The sequence below is a fragment of the Nyctibius grandis genome, chromosome Z (assembly GCF_013368605.1).
Source record: "Nyctibius grandis isolate bNycGra1 chromosome Z, bNycGra1.pri, whole genome shotgun sequence".
In the NCBI taxonomy this organism is placed as follows: Eukaryota; Metazoa; Chordata; class Aves; order Nyctibiiformes; family Nyctibiidae; genus Nyctibius; species Nyctibius grandis.
The window spans coordinates 52,828,832-52,846,629 of record NC_090695.1 but is presented as its reverse complement, the minus strand read 5'-3'; the positions used below and the strand labels follow the sequence as shown (position 1 = coordinate 52,846,629).

Below are 17,798 nucleotides of genomic sequence, written 5' to 3'. Positions count from 1 at the left end.
TCAGGCCAAACAGCAGAAGAATTTGAGCATCTGGAAATAATTTCTGTCCACAAAGCAACTTTTTTTTTTTTCCCAAACATGAAAGAATATTTTGGCTGATTACTTGATGAACAGCTGACTACTGAAACATCAAAATTAGCGCCAATAGCTGCCAAACAGCAAGATTTAAAAGTATGAAAGAAGTCATTACTTTACCTAGCTTCCCTGAGAGCATGCCCTAAGGACAGGAATTCATGAGGTGGCTTAATCAGCCATAACAGATGACTGCCACCAAAAAGGGATGCTCTTATTCCCCTGTCCCACGCTGCTCCTGCTGCCTACCTTATACCAGGCACTACAGCTTGCTGAACACCCTGCATGACCTAAAGCAATTGAAAAAACATGGAAGAAAATTAACCCAAGCAGGAGAAAATGGACAGTTTTCTGACATTTTAGTGAATTAATGTGGTTTGCAGAAGGTTTTGATACATATCAAAGCTAGTGCAAAAAGGAGAAGGGATATGCAGCTGTACTTGGGAACGCTGGGAAGAAAAGAAGTGAGCCTGCCTCCTCTGGGCAGCAGCAAGCCATTAGATTAGATTATCTGCCCAGGAAATCACAGGCTAAAGATGGAAAGAGGATGTGAACTTAATATGTCCCTCACAAATTCTCAACACTTAGTAATCTTTTAGAGGTGTCAGTAAATTCATATCTGACTAAAATGATACAACAACAAGGTCTCACAATGACAGACTCTGAAAGAAAACTTCTGCTTATCAGCATTAATATGCAGACAAAAGCATGGGCAGACACAGCTCCTACTGGCCTTGCAGAAAGTATGTCAGGCAAGGAGACCTCAACTTCAGGAAATACAGTACATTAACACTTGTGGAGAGCTGCATTGATACACAGTAAAAACCATATACAAATCTCATTACTTGTATATGGCTATTTGGTGGATTTAACCACAAAGTTCAACTGTTGTGCAAATCCATGTTAACTTGAGTATTAAGCTCTAGCCAAAACATACATATGCAGCCTGTGTACTCCTCTGTTTCAAGCTATGAAATACACCAAGTTTTTCAAGGTCAAAAAACACAGGTCCAAACATTTTGTTTCATAAGTAACTCACAAATACACAATGCAGCATGCAACCTCAGGACTGCTTGGGTGCTGTCTTAAAAACGTAACAAAGTAAGGTTGCTACAAGAGCAAATCTCACTTTAGTGTTTTACATGTAGTAACTGTGCACACTCATTTTCATCCTCTCTTTTATGTTAAATCTTTTGATCTTTCTCTTGCATAACCTGTAATTCACATATGCTTCCAATTCTTTTATACTGCATATCAGTTAAAAGTAACAAGTGAGATGCATCAGAGTTGTGGCAGGACCTCCTGGGGTATGCAGCAGTACATCTAGGAATTTAAAAGAAAAGTTTATTTAAATCTAGTCATGAGTTATGCACAAGTCTGGGAAAAACAAAAAAAAAAGGACAAGTGGCTTAGGTACTGTTCTAGCAAAATGTTGTGGATTAACCCTGGTAGGCAGCTAAGCACCACACAGCTGCTTGCTCACTTCCCCTGCTCCACCCCAGTCGGAGAAGAGGGAAGGAAGAGCAAACGTAAGAAAACTGGTAGGTTGAAGTAACGACAGCTTATAGGTAAAGCAAAAGCCGTGGGTGCAAGCAAAGCAAAATAAGGAATTTGTTCACTACATCCCATGGGCAGGCAAGTCTGTAGCCACTTCCCAGCAAGCAGGGCTTTATCATGCATAATGGTTAGTTGGGAAGACAAACACTGTAGCTCCAAACGTCCCCGCTTCATCCTTCTCCCAGCTTTTATTGCTGAGCATAATGCCATATGGTACAGGGTACCCCTGTGGTCAGTGGGGTTCAGCAGTCCTGGCTGTGTCCCATCCAACTTCTTGCGCACCCCCAGTCTGCTCGCTAGCAGGGCAGCATGAGAAACAGAAAAGGCCCCTGACACTGTGTAAGCACTGCTCCACAACAGCTAAGACATCAGTGTTTTATGAACACTGTTTTGTCATGAATCCAAAATACAGCACCATTCAGGCTACTAGGAAGAAAATTAACTCCACTAAACCATGTTAATGTGGTTTAATGTTTGTTACAAGTAGTATTAACACAAGGTCACAGATCTAACTGCTTAACACTAAAGACTTGGGAAAAAAATCACAGACTCACAAAATCACAGAATGTTAGGGATTGGAAGGGACCTCGAAAGATCATCTAGTCCAATCCCCCTGCCGGAGCAGGATTGCCTAGACCATATCACACAGGAACGCGTCCAGGCGGGTTTTGAATGTCTCCAGAGAAGGAGACTCCACAACCTCTCTGGGCAGCCTGTTCCAGAGTTCGGTCACCCTCACCGAAAAGAAGTTTTTCCTCATATTTATGCGGAACCTCCTGTGTTCCAGCTTGCACCCATTGCCCCTTGTCCTGTCAAGGGATGTCACTGAGAAGAGCCTGGCTCCATCCTCATGACACTTGCCAAAATACATACCTGTCACTTGTAAACAAAGAACAGAACAAATACAGTAGGTGTCAGTTGTGTTTTGAAGTATGAATCCCCCTACTAAGCCAGTGTCCGTGTCTGCTTTATAAAACAGTAATACTACTATTACAATAATCTTCAGAAGATTTTTCACATAAAAGCCTTTCCTATATTTGACAACCTGTAGATCACTATAAACAAAACAATAGTCATGTCCTGATTCACTTTGTTATGCTCATGTTTTCAGAGGATTGCTAGTATTCAAGAGCCTTTTGACTTTTTAGATTTATTTTCAAAGGCCAGAAAGTTTTCTAAGCTCACTGCTCAATAAGCACGCTGGTCCAAACACTATTTAAAAGCAAGAAAAAGTGTTAAATAATGCTACTGGCCTCCAGAACGAACAATGTATTGATGTCTGTTAGCATGTGAACATCAGAACTATAAAACAGTATCTCCCTGAATCATCAGTTGTGGAAAGTTACTTGCAACTTCGGACGTCATGTAATATATAGATTATCACAAGCAGTTGACCGTTTTCTGCAATTTTTTCTAGTCTTCTTCCTAAAAATATTATTGCACAGCAAAGACAGCTTGACTATCCAAATTTAAACAGAGCTTTTATAAAGTAGGAGCTACAGAAGTTCAAATTCTGAATCTATCTTAGAAAGTACCTTTGAAAAAATGGCATATTCTTACTTTGCAAACTTTCCCTGGAATATTCTGGCACATCCAAGTTTTGCAACAAAACCAAACTGAGGCCACTGTTACCAGCTTTACAAATGCTAAATGCTTCAAGGAGAATGAATCATTTCTGTCAATATTCAGCCTCAACAAAACTATTAACTCATTTGCAAGATGACCCATACCACTCTCGTTACCTTCACATTTTGTATTTACACTGAAGTCAAGAGGACAGTGTACATTTAACCAACAATAGGCTTTTGAGAACAATCGAGTTGCACAGACGCTTCACATTAGTAAAGTGTGAAATCTTCATTGTGGAGACACACAACGATCAAAAGATAGCTTGCCTCTCTGATACTAGACTGAGCTTGCAGGAAGCTATGACTATGTATGACTATGCAATCACAGTTCCATAGAAACAATCTTTGCATTTATAGTCATTCTTCACATTAGAACTGCCTTAACTTTGTACTCTTTCCTTCAAAACATGAACACAGACTTATGTCACCATCTGCCTGAGGAAAGAATGCTGCAATAAGCCCACCTATCACAACAACACAAAAGAGACAGCAAAAGCTTGCTTCGTAGGAAACAGCAGTGTTCAGGCTGGAATACCACACAAATCAAAGGAAAATAGTTTTATTATTAGTCTTGCCTTTCTCAAATCTTGTCTCAAACAATCACAGCTATGCCAAAAGACAGGTTAAGGAACTTTGCACATGACTGGGGTTTTAAACAGATTTTTTAATTCCTAGCTCACTATGTAAATGGTTCATCAAGATAAACAGAAGTATTTCCTCCAAATGATACTGACTGATCTATATAATGCAGAGTAAATACAGCTAGGTCCTCTGTAATCCTAAGCTGGTTTTCAGGGGAGTGAGGGGAGCACATCTATGACAAGCACTGTGTTTTCAGTGTAGGTCCACCCTGAAAAATTCTCAATTGTTCTTCAAAATGAAATAATGAAAGGATGAAAAATCAGGGCACAGATTCTGAACGGACTCATCCTTTATTTATTATGACTATTTTTTATCTTATTTGGTCAGTTTACAGGCTGTTTATCTTCCCTGTACAAAATGCCACTGGGCAACACTACTGGCACAAGGTTTGTTTTCACACGTTTGCAATACCTTTGTTGAATTCTAGCATCTTTTAAAATTATTTCAAATTAAAAGATTTTAGCATCTTTCCGAGTTTTTCACTACTTCAAATTATCCACTTCCAAAAAGATCATAATTAACTTTCAGATATACTATGTATAATTGCTACGTGTAACTACAATCTGTAAATCACAATATGTAACTATGTAAACTTTGTTTTTACATACATCAATGACTTCTGATTAAGCTTAACGGATTCCTTGATTAAGGAAACAAAAGTTTTGAAATATTTCACTCAGACGATTTACAAAAATACCCACTGCACAATATTTCCTTTAACTAGAACAGTTAAACACATACAGAAAGGCTTGTCCAGCTCTAAATAGACAGTGATACCCTTTCAGCAATAGTCTAAACAACAGTAGCTCACGTGCTCTGTGTCTGAACAAGGAAAAACTGTAACTCCTTCTTCCCACTTAAATCATGAAAATCTCTTTTTTAAGTTTTTTTTTTTTTCATTTTTTGAAGGAAACTGAGGAGAAAACTTCCTTTACACCTCTCAGATGTCTGACTGCTGGAACGTTATTTCTAGCTTAGAACACACTCACCCTAATACGAAAAGAAAATTTACCTGGATGACTATCTGGCCACTTGGCAAATCCACCAACAAGGCGATCTTGAGTTGACAGGATGTAATTTCGGTTTTTCTCAAAATTTGTATATTGGAATATGTTCAAGAGCTGAAAATAAATTAGACCATTACAGTAATACACAAAATCTTAGTGCCTATTTATGAGATAAGCAGTGATAGCAGAGAGAGCACTAACCTGGTAAACCTCCATATCCTGCACTTTTGCAAGATGAAAGACCTTTATAGTGATTTGTGCATATTCATGCACTTGTGCCAAATAGGTAACTCTTTCAAGCAAAGAAAAGATATGATACTTAAAGAAGTCAAAACAAGTCAATAAGTATCCTGAAGCTGTTCTGTACACTACCTTCAATGTTGCTCCCACCCAAAAGGAATAGCAAGTGTCTACAGGTTTGTTGGGTCGTCCATGGTAGCCATTCTGTTGTCTCATTATACACCACCTTCTTATTCTGTTCAATTCCTTTTCTGAAAAAACTTCCTCCAGTTTACCCATCAAACACAGCGATGCAATACCACAAAATGTAGAGCCACCTGTGAAGAGAGTTGTTTTTGCAATGTTTTGACACCCAGATTTTCACTGAAGCCTGCATAATCTCAGTCAGAACTTTAACTAGGGTAGTAACAATTAAATCAATGGATTTTTAAAAGTATGAAAGTGTTAATTTTAAGTCTAAAATACAAACAAATAAAAACACTTTAGTTCAGCAATTCTAAATAAAACTGTATTCATTTTCTTAAAGCTGGATTGCCTCTCAATGCTGCACAACCTACATTACACAGCAGTCCAGAAATAAGTAAACTGCAATGGAACAGACAACATTTCTTCACATGTAACTTAAAAAAGACAGCTATTGGAAAGCCAGCAATCAGATTGAAGCAGAGATGCTGAAGGCAGTCTCAGACACAATCTCTCAGCGCATATAAACAGAAGTGTCTGATGAGCAGAAGCCAAAAAAAATTAAGGAAAAAAAAAAAGGCATGGTTAATACTATGAAAAGACTGCTGGACTCTCACAGTTTTAAGATACACAAATTATACTTCTAAGGAATTTTTTGTTGTCAAGGAAACTGTACTATAAAATTTGGAATTAGAAATGTTCTTTGTCTGTGTATCATGGTCATCACTTTTTAAAGCCCATCAAAACTCATTCTGAGTCTATTACCTGATGTGATAAAATTACAGCCTGAAAAAGACCATAAGCGAGCTCTTGATAGAATACTTGGGGCCCAAAGCTCCTTACACTATGCTGGTGCTAGAAGATACCAGCACCTCTAAGGTTATTTTCATTCTGATGCTGAAATGCATCAGGAGAAGAACGCTGAAGTAACGCTGTTATCAATAGCATTCTACAGTAATTTAGTTAACTAATTTTTAAAATACGTAGAGGTATAATTTAAGTTTTTCAACTTTATCCATCCTGCAGGAAGAAAACAGATGGAATCCTATCAAAGCTGAATACTAAGGATAAAGCTAGCAAACATTTGATAGATTTAGTCTCAGTCACACAGGAGTCAATGGTTCTCTGTCACAAGCAGACCACTAGTTCATGGCATAGAAACATTTTGCTTAAAATACCAGTCTCTTGGAAATTCCTATCTTCACAGCTACCAACTGTTTACAAAAATTAACTGCTGCTTCAAGATTTGAGCCCCCAATGGATGCTGTAATCTATGAGAGGAAATGTTTCTAGGTTTTACTAATAGCTGCTGAAATTGGAGATTATCAGGTGCATTGCACAAAACCTCTTGCAGATAAATCCACAGAGTAGCAATGGTACACGTGGAAAAAGTTTGCTCTGTCAGCAAGAGATGAGAACTACAGCCAACACCTTTCAACAAAACATTCATGAGGTACGATTAATGGAGTTCATATAACAAGAGCCCAGCTGGTCTGATATTAAGCTGGAACTAAGGCAAGAAGACAGATGATATTCTGAGGCATGTTTTGGATTTGCTCCTCCTCATCCCACTTCCTTAAAATCAGAAAAGAAGGAAAGGCATGACATACCCTGCACCTTTTACAGCATTTTCAATCCCAGTCTTAAAAATAGGCAGAGAGCATTTTAACATTCTTACCATGAGATTCCAGTCCAGCTCCCTGTGCCAGGCCGTTATCATAAGACTGAAGAAAAAAACCGCACAAACCAGTTACTTTAGAACCACATCACTTTCACAGACGTTGCAATTTCCCAGTTTACTAGCGAAATTATCATCAGACCATAACCACCATTTAACCTGATTAAATTCTGAACCTACACCTCAAAAAGCTCTTGGCACAAAACAGTTAACAAATCAGCCTTGTTTCAGTACAGGCAGCTTTTATGACTTGTGGAATTCATTGTAGTTGTGAAATAAGTTATAAGTCTGAAAATGGGTAAACATGTCTTTGCCAAAAAGGAAAAGCATGTGATGCAGCTAACCATTAGAGAAAAAGAAAAAAAACACAAACATTTTTTGTCTTTATAAAAAGAGAAAATGGACATGTAATTCCAAACAAAGTTAAATGGATAAATTAAAGCCATCTCTAACCCAAAAGCTGGTTAACATACAAAAAGGCAAAATGCAAGGTACTACTATGTATACAATACTCAAGTACAAGAAATGCTTTAGTAAGGAGCAAGAACATCAGGCTTTAAAAAAATTAAGGGGGGGAGGAAACCAGAAGCAACAACATAATAAAGCATAGTATTGGACTAAACTTAACCTGCCCTCTAAAGTGTTACTGTTAAAAAATACCTTAACAATGCCAAAAAATAACTTCAAAGCACCAAGGATATCATAATAGTACAGGTCTGTTAGGAGCAATCTAGGAGCAGATGATATTGTGTATGTAGGAATAACAGTCTCTCTTCCCTAAAATTTCATTAACTCATTTTGCGTGATAAGAAACAAGAGATCACAGGATCATAGCAAGTTATTCATAAAATGGAAAATGTTTTATTTTACAAGAGTTCATAGAATACTTAATAAATTATCACTGGACAAACCAAACTTTAGTAGGAACAAAAAAGAAATTTAACTTTTGAAGTTGAATTACACAGGTCCTACATCTTGTATATTAACTGCTCAATTAATGATTGGTTCAATATCTGATCAGACAGTTAGAAAGCAATTTTAACACCCCCTCTGCCCCCCACCCTCCCCCAGGTGCTGACTATGAATTTCTCATAGTCATCTCAGCACTAGTCATAGTGCTAGTAGATACAGGACACCTTAACAGACCATTAATAACTCCCATAGTCCTAACCAAAGAATGGCTACAGGAGCTAGCATGTCTTTAGGAATGACCTAAGGATTATTTTGTAGATCTGTTTTTAAAGCTGACATTGAGAAGAAAAAAGGAAACAGAAGCAGACACAGAAGCTACATTAAAACTGTATTCCTCAGTTTTCGAGTTGTTGCTGCAAGTTGAAGCAACTAAGACAACTAACATCTGACACATACACTTCAAGCTGCAGCCTGACCTTCTAAAGTTTGAACCAGTCAATTTTAAGTAAGCCCTATGAACATCTGAATGTTAAAACACAGTGTAAACTCTTCGCACTACCTTTTGAGAATGCAATGCAAATGTGCTGCCATACTCCACAGACCCATTAATTGCTAAGCAAAGGCAAGCTGATTAGCAAAGATATGCTGGCAAAGCTAATTAACTCTACAAACAGTAAGAGGAGGTGGTTTGCTTTATGTATGACAAAGTAATTAGCTCTGGAGAAAAGCTGTTAAGTGTGCATCCCAGACACAGTGTACTATGTTGGGCTGTACAATTAGCTTGAAATTTTAATAGAAAATACCTGACCTTTGGCTGACTGGTGCCTATTTATTGACAAACAGCAGCTGCTCTTTGGGGACTTGTGTGCATTAAAGAACTAGGGAAATATTTTTGTTTCTTTGTCCTTTTGAAAAGACCCAGGAAATTACATGCAAAAGAGGCTATGGGTTACTGCAACAGGAAAACTGCATAATTAAATACTATCCCCAGGAAATGTGTAAATCCAGTTGGGTACAACCTTTGCTTCACAGTCTAAAAGTTTCAAAACCAGCTTAATTACATCAACAGACTCATACACCTGCATTTCAAGAGAACTCTTACTATACTAGAAAAAGTAGATGCTATACTTAAAGCTTCTTGGAATATCTCCACTTAAACTGTCATAAACCAAGTAATGTTGCAAAAAGCAGTATTTTAGAGTCTGTGGAAGTAATTCAAAATTTCAGCATCTTTTTGTCTTTTGTTTTTTGATTAGTGATATATCTGCCTTTTGAATGTGAAAGCCAAAAATCAACCTGTGCTGATAAAAATGGTGTGATTGGAACCTGACTGTTTTACAGACAATAAAACTGATCCAGAATTATTGTGATCAGTATTGTATAAAAACTTTTTAGTCAAGTGATAACAAAAGGGCTATCCATTCTGTATGAAGATTCAATTCTTTTTAACATAGTTACTTTTCAGAATAAAGCAACACCATTGTTTCATGTTAGTCTTCTGCTGTTCTTAACATGCCTAACTACCCAAAGTCCCTCCCTCCTTCAGCTGTACTGAATTCTGTCACAATACTTACACTGCATCACTAGAAATAATAAATTCCAAAGAATAAGCTAAAAAATCCAGAACTTTATTACAAAGATTAGTGTTTAACCAGTCATGTTACTCTCCAGCCAGATTAGTCCCACTTCACATGCATGCCAGTTTGAATAACTGAAAAAAGTCTGTGAACTACCACTTGCTTCATCTATGTGCAAATGATGACATGTGATTGTAAAACGACCACACCTTTCTGTCACAGCAGTTTACTACTCAGCAATGCAATCTCTTTTGTTTTATAATTAATGGAAGTACCAGGACGAGGTAACACTGTAGCAAAACAGGAATAAGCATTTACAAGAAGGTCTACAGCAATATTCACTGTATAGTTACACAAGGAATAACAAATGAAATAATCTCAAATAGAATTTACTTTGAATTGTAATATATATAGGTTATTTTTCACACCATCTACAAAATCTTAACAGGAGAATTCAAGCTAACATTCTTGGATGCCACGTTTCACATTCATTGTATTTATTTAAGAAATACACTTTAAGAAATACTTGGTTCCTGTGATATGTAACTGAATTGGAATACATCTCCAGGAGTGTCGTGGAAAGAGATGAATGAGAGGAAGGAATAACCACCACTGTGAAATGATTTTCGCAAAGGGCTAATCCCCAAATGTTTGAGACTTCTTCAGACACATCTTAAACTCTACAATGTGACCAAGCAGGATTCAAGGACTTTGTGTGTTTTTCTAGAAGTGCCAGACACTTTGCAACCGAGTTAGTGCACTGAAATACTGGTTTGACCAAACAGTGCACACCCAGAAAACCCAGACAAAAGTAGTGTACATGTGCGTAACAACTCTACAGTGAATTAACAGTATACCAATGCTTTTAAAAAATAAATCCTACTGAACACAGTGTATAGTCCATCACAGTAATTCACAGTAAACCTGGCCAAAATATAGCGTCTCGTTACATGTTAGCACATGATAAGATGACTGCTGCCTACAGAACACTGCTTAAAGTATCTCTTTAAGTTAGTCTCTGAGCTAGCCAGGAAAAGACAAGAGTCTTCGTGATGAGCCACAGTGTCTTCTGGACTTCAACCATGCCCAGACTCCAGTTTTACTTCACTGGTCAACTAAGTATTACCACAAGCACTTCCAAGAGGTCTTGTTCCATTCAGGCTTCATTTTTTTTTAAGTGTTGTCAGTTTTCCCAGTAGGAACATAACAACTGGAATTTGCAGGTACAAGGATTAATGCTAAGTCTCTAGAAGCAAATTATACATTTGGTTCAAGATCACTGTAGACAGTAAATCTCCAGTGCCATTTCAAAGCTCCAAACTTTCAAAAAATCTCCTCTTACCTGCTCTACCAATGGTCTCATATGATACTCTCTAGTTCTTGTCTTAGAAAGAAATAATTGCTCCCTGCTCACTTCATCTTTTCAGTGCTACTTACTACTTTACATACCTCTGTCACACTCCACTTAATCATCTCATTTCCAGAATGAAGAGTCCTAGTACATTAAATGCTCCTTTTACACAAGCTGGTTCATACCTCTGACAATTCAACTCAACTTTCTTTGTACCCTTCCTATTTCCACCATATCCTTTACACCAAAACTGCAGTCAGGTGTCCAAAATGCTAACTAACAGTTGATGTGATGTATAGAACAATAAGATGAGGATTTTCCTCTTTGGTTTTGTTCTCTAGTCTTTCTTAATATTTGATTCTCCTATTGTATCTCTGCTAAGCTATCTGATTAAAGTAAACACAGAGGTCCAGCAAGGATCAGAGGAGGAAGAACCCTCCTGACCTTATCAGTGAAAAGTGAGCAACCAGACTTGGCTGCTCCCTCAGACTGCAGAAGGAGAATGGATAAATCATTGCTCCTGGGTAAAACCGATAGAGAGGATTCAGCAGGGTTATTCTCACCCTGGAAACCTCACTCACATTCAGGGAACTGTAGTTTTCAAGCTTCCTCAGCTTCTTTGAAAAACATTTATTTTAAACTTGGAAAGTGAAACTCAATTAAAGTAATGAAAACATCACGAAAAAAACTGAAAATGCTTTTGCTCCAACCAAACAGGAAGACAGCTTGCACAGATACAGAAAATAATGTGTAGATACTAATATTTTCCTTCATTCCAAATATCTAATAAATAAATAATGAAGTGAATGACTGCAAACACTTACTAAGCTTGAACTGATGTCAATAATTAGTTTTTCCTTTGATTCTACATATCATTTAAAAAGCAAGACTACAGCTCATTGAAATGTGAGAATTTTATTGATGCAGTACTTTAATTATGCTCTTTTTCCAAATTATAAACATCAGGCCCTAGTTTTCAAAAACTTGTTTTCAATTTTAAATTGAGTTTTAAAGAAAAAAGAGCAGATTTAATTTGCAGTGAACAAACACACCAAATAAAATTATCTTGCTAGTACACACATTACAATGAAAATACAAATGCAAAAAAAAAATATACTTTTTCACTTTCAACTTGCTAAAGTAGGAACAGAAAAGAAAACCGTTACCATAATATTTCAATTTGGACAGAGAGATTTTCAGTCGTAGTTAATAAATAAAGCTAGTAACTTTAAAATACAGTAAGAAATAGCACTTTGCAAATACTCACCATACTTCTTCTGATGTAGTCTATTGCTTTTTTCATATCCATGCCTGACCAGTTATCGAGCATGTAGCAGATGCAGGAAGCACAGTACACAAACCTCATATCATTCTCACTTCCTTCCAGCACTGCACAGAAACTGAAAGAAACGTTTCTGTCATTATAAACTGTATAGCCAGTTATGTCAGAAAATATGAAAAGCAGTTCAAGGAACTGCGTTATTTTTCCTTCAAAAGTTAGTTACTTCTATTTATAGTATTCACATAAATATGACCCAAAACTATGCTAGATTTTCTTTTTAGAAAATGTGATTCTAACTAAGCCAGGCAAAATGAACAGAACTATTAACACTTAGGGGCCTGGGTGACTTGTATTTCCAGAAATGTAATGACACTGGTTTTTATTTATTCAGAGATGTCAATGCTTACAGTCTTTCACCTATCACAGTACATACTGATGTATGAGTTACCATTTTAACATTTACTGGTCTGGGCAGAATTCTTTGCCTTCCTAGAAAACTTAAGTGCTCACAAGGTTTTCTTTCCTCAGTGCCATTTCAGGATCAGTTTCCCATGTATGTATAAATGTAATTGTTATTACTCCCATTTCTAATACAAATGGTGAAAATTACCTTCAATCCAGTTCTTGATTTCTTATGGCTACAATCTTTCCAAACTCTACAAACATTTTGAAGTTGTATCTGGGTTATCTAGATACAATCCTGTGCTCTCTCAGAGACCCTTAAAATGAAGATGGATGCTGTGATCTGCTGCCTGCAAGCCTCCATTTGGTTCAAAGAGCGAGTTAGTATATTTTGATGACTTAACCATTTGCAAGAAGCCAGGACAACAGAATATTTTGATAAGCCTTCCTGACAAATCTCTTCTAAAAAAAAAAAAAGGAAAAAAAAGGTACTTCTGAATTTAAAGACAGTCTTTTAAGCACGACTATCACTACCATGATACTCCTTCTTTGACCCTGCAATTCAAGTATGTACCTCATTATCTTCTTGCATAGAAAAGCCTCCAACATTTACTGGGAGATACTTTCATCTCTCCAAACCCCCATAGTGCCAGGCCCTGCTCTCTGCAGCTCAGATAGGTACGAATTCCACTGATCTCTGGATATGGCACAGGGCATTCTCAGAAACCAAGACACTTCTTAACACGTGCCAGTACTGTGGTTTACAATCTCGTCCCATCTGCAGGTGACAACCGCATTGTATGTTACCCAGATACTTCAAATAACATTCAGCTAAGGTAAGGTAGAAATTAAAATACACACATTTATTCATAATGTAAAAAGAGACAATATAATTTCTTTTTTTTTATTATTATTTTAGTTTTTGTTTTTTCACATCTGTCTTTTATTACTAATACTACCATACTTATACTAGGTTAACACCAGAAAAATGTGTCTTTCCCTCACTGAGCTCACTTGCTGTTTCCATCTGGACAAGACGTTAGCTCAAGTTCTGTCCCTTGCACATCCTCCCCCTTTGGTTTTCAGAGGTATGAAAATGTCTGTCACACTAGAAACTAACTCCTGCCAAAGTAACAATTCTATACCAGTGCAAAGCAGTCTCCTTTCCCTGTAAGGGCTAGCTGGCACTGTTCAACAGTGAACACAAAACACAGGATCATGTGTTAAGAGCTATCAGTCTGGTTAACTATCAGAAGAGGTTAACTGCATGTAGCTTATTACTGTAACCAGGCAAGATAACAAGTACCCACTTCAACATGCTAGTGGGTTAGAAGCAACTCCCTCCTTTTGGATATACTTTAAAAAAAACATGGTCTGACATATAATAGGAATGCTTGGAGCAATGGAACAGGGACCTCTACACGCTTGAAGAAACTGCAAACTACAGCAGATCAACAAATACATGTATATGTGTCTGTATACACACATTAGGGCTTGGCCCATTAAAGTCAGTCTGCTGTTATAAATAACAGAAAACTGTACATCATATAGTTCATATTCACCACTTACATTCTGAACATTCTGAAAACAAAAGCTTTCTTAATTCACAAAAGGTGATAGCAATTTCATTGTGAAGTGAAAAATAATTCCTTCAGGAACCACATTTCTAAAATTCTGCTTTTCTTAAAAGTACTCTTTCAAAAATGACATTCAGTAAAATTTAACAACATAGACAGATCACGTGCACTAGCACAAGTTTTCATTAGCTACCTGCTTCAGCCTGTATTAAAAAAAACAAAAAACCCACTAATAGAAGTAGATCAAGGGATATATACCACCATCTATTAAAAAATGCATGCAAAAAGGACAGATCTCACAATGAAGTTTAGTAGTATTATACTATTACAAGTAATATATAGCCTAATTCATCTCCTATATTGATATCTTGAATCTCTCAAAACTAAATAAAGCCCATGCTCGCACAAAGCAGAGCAAACCATCATAGTAGTGTTCCAGGGCCCTGCAAAAAACAGAATATAAACACAGAAAACCTCACTTATCTGAAGGACAGAGCAGAAAAACTACTATCCTCAAGACATAAACCAAGCCATTAACTTTTCAGTAATAAGTATCTACAGTTGTAAGCAAATACCGTCATTCTCCACTACGAAAGCAAATCTACACACAAACTGCTGTTTAGTCCTGTAAACTGGTATGTGTTCTATGACTGATACTGATTACCCACAGAAATATTTTCTCATAGAAAGGATTTTATAGCTACTTTCATAAAACATGTTTCTTATGTTTGATTCCACATCTGGGTTTTCTATTAACCTTCCAGAGAGTTGTAGAATATAAAATGTCTTTTACCTTCCATCCTCCAGCTGGAGAGCTCTCAGTCCTGCCAGTACAGCATCTTTATTTACTCGACTTAAATCATCTCCAAGAATAACCAGACATGACAGACCTGTGTAAGTCATTGCTATGTGCCCACTATCATAGGGATGAGATACACCCGGACCCTAGAAAAAAAATGGGAAAAAATAAAAATACCGAAACATCATAAGACCTTATATTACAGGCAAGTATTAATTTAAAAAAAAATTAAGATGTAAACAAAGTTGTTTTCCCTTTACTCGTTATGGTTGAACTAAAGGCATTCCACTCAGCAACTCAGGTTTTCTAATCAACCTAAGCTACTGCACAGCTCTGCTATCCTGGTAAACAGTTGGTCAGTAGGAAGCTTTGGAAAAGAACTTTGCCAAGAGTGATATTTATGCAAGAGTTATGCAAAGAGATGGGATGTGCTCAACTGTACCTAAGTTTATCCTGACACACCACTGGGCATTAGCTTCCTGGCAGCTGGATAAGCACTGTTAAACAGCCAAACCTCTGGAGGACCCTTCAACAAAGATTTTACAATCTAACGATCTACAAGTAGAACGCAGTGTGAGGGATTGTTAGTAATCTGTCAACTGAAGCAAAACCAAATTAGCCTCTCATCTACTTTCATCTCTATTCTAAAACAATAATCAGAGCTTAAACAAAGTATTTATGTAGCAAATAATGTCAACTGAGAAACTAAAATGAGAGTTAAGTGCTGATTAGCCACATGTACAGGTCACAATAATGGGCAGGGGATTGATATAGCTGTGCTAAAATTATTATTTTTCCTTCTGGTATTTTATAGGCATATCCTGGACTGTTCCACCTCATGAAAACAGAAACCTCATGTAACAAGATGACTTTGGATACTTAGGATGGTTCAACTTGGAGCAATTGGAAGACAATTGTTTTAAACAGAATACAAGCTATTTCAATACTGAATGGTAGAGACAAGCAGGTTTTCAAATCACATTTTATTTGCATTATTGCCTAGTCAGCTGCCATTTTAATTTTGCAATTCATCCTAAAAACACGTGCAAAAAACAGTGTAAAACCAAATTTGAGATTGTTACGTGTAATTGGTATTTTTCAGGCAAGTCATGCTTATTTCCAAAGTCAAAAAGCTTTGCTTCTAATAAGAAACTGGGAGAAAAATACCTATTACCCACTAAACAGCAAGGGACTGTTCTCACACTAGGAAATCAGACACAGCTGGGAAAGGGAGGCAGAAAACAAGGTGAAAGAGGCTGGAGCAGCACTGAAAAAGCTCTAGCTATGCAACAAAGATGGGGAACAAGGGACCGAGCGCTGAGAGCTGCACCTCCTCTCCCTCATTTCCAGCCCTGGACTCTGCTGAGAAGGTGACATAAATCTCAGTAGCTCCCACTCCTACCCCTGAGCTGTCAATGACCTCATCACTGTCTCCTGCCCTGCACATTCCCCAGTCACACACACACAATCACAGAGTGGTGAAGGCTGGCAGGGACCTCTGTATGTCACCTGGTCCAACTCCCTGCTCAAGCGGGGTCACCTAGAGCTGGGTGCCCAGGACCATGTCCAGGTGGCATTTGAGTATCTCTAAGGATGGAGACCCTACCACGTCTCTGAGCAATCTATGCCAGTGCCTGGTCACCCTCACAAAGTGTTTCCTGATGTTCAGGAGGAACCTCCTGTGTTTCAGGGTGTGCGCATGGCCTCTGGTCCTGTCACTGGGCACCACTGAAAAGAGTCTGGCTCTGTCCTCTTTCCACCCTCCCTTCAGGTATTTACATACATTGGTGGGATCCCCCTGAGCCTTCTCTTCTCCAGGCAGAACAGTCCCAGCTCTCTCAGCCTTTCCTTGTAGGAGAGGTGCACTAGTCCCAAACAGACTTCCCCATGGGGCACCCCACAGATGGAGGACAGCTGTGCCCTCAAACAGCTGACAAAATCTACTGCAGTCATGAAACATGTTTTTCTAACTTGACTGGATGACAGGCTCTAATCCCAGAAGGAACAACTTGGCCTTTCATACCAATTTTAGGGATTTAAAATCTAGCAGAACCAAAACCCTTCTTTTCAGAATACCTTCCCCTTAAAAATTTTATTATAAGCAGCTTAACCATTGTGATGCATCAACTTACTTCAAATGTAAAATTCCGCTCCAAAAATCCAGACACATAGGGAAGTATTCAGTTTAATGTAATTGATTAATTTACTTTTAAGCAAAGCAAGTCTCTACTTTAAAAAGCCAACTTTGAATCAGCTCTTGCCCTGGAAGGATTCTCAGTGTCCCAGCTCTGTAGCTAAACTTCTCACATATTCTGTCAAATGAAATACAAGACACACACTAGCTGATGAAAAATATCTGTAAAGGTTCTCCAATACTAGGACTAACTGCTTAAAAAATGTCCCAGCAACTACAAAGAAAATGAAGTTGACAAACATGTATATAATTGAAGTCAAATCAGAATGAGGGGAACACTTGATTTCTTCCTACTTAGAATAACCTGGAGAAGGGGAAGTGCAGAAGATGCCTCTGCTCATTTCACACAAATACACTGAAAATGCTAAATCAATGTTAACTGTTCACACTTTTATAGGTAGTTCATCTCCAAATCAATACTGACATCAGGAATAACTGAAGAGTAATTGACACAGTGAAAGATTTCAACCTTCCATCTGAAAATATTATTTCCAGAGGAAGATGACATTCACTAAGCAAGGAAGGTTTACTCTAAGGACATTCACACTTGCTTTTTAAAACTGTATTTATGAAAATTCTACCCAAATGTTCTAGCTACTACAAACGTGCTTGAATATTCAAGAAATTTTCTAAGGCACCTGTAATTCTCAAACAACATTCTCCTTCAAGTGACAATTTTTCACAGTGTCTACATAAA

At 37.6% G+C, this 17,798-nt stretch overlaps 1 protein-coding gene across 1 annotated transcript in view; it reads right to left on the bottom strand.

Moving 5' to 3' along the window:
- The window catches only part of PGGT1B (protein geranylgeranyltransferase type I subunit beta), a 46,939-nt gene that overhangs the window by 940 nt on the left and 28,201 nt on the right, over window positions 1-17,798 (bottom strand). The window contains 5 exon segments of the mRNA XM_068423920.1: window positions 4,912-5,020; window positions 5,279-5,463; window positions 7,008-7,053; window positions 12,115-12,247; window positions 14,902-15,053. Of these exon segments, the coding sequence (XP_068280021.1) occupies window positions 4,912-5,020; window positions 5,279-5,463; window positions 7,008-7,053; window positions 12,115-12,247; window positions 14,902-15,053 (625 nt within the window).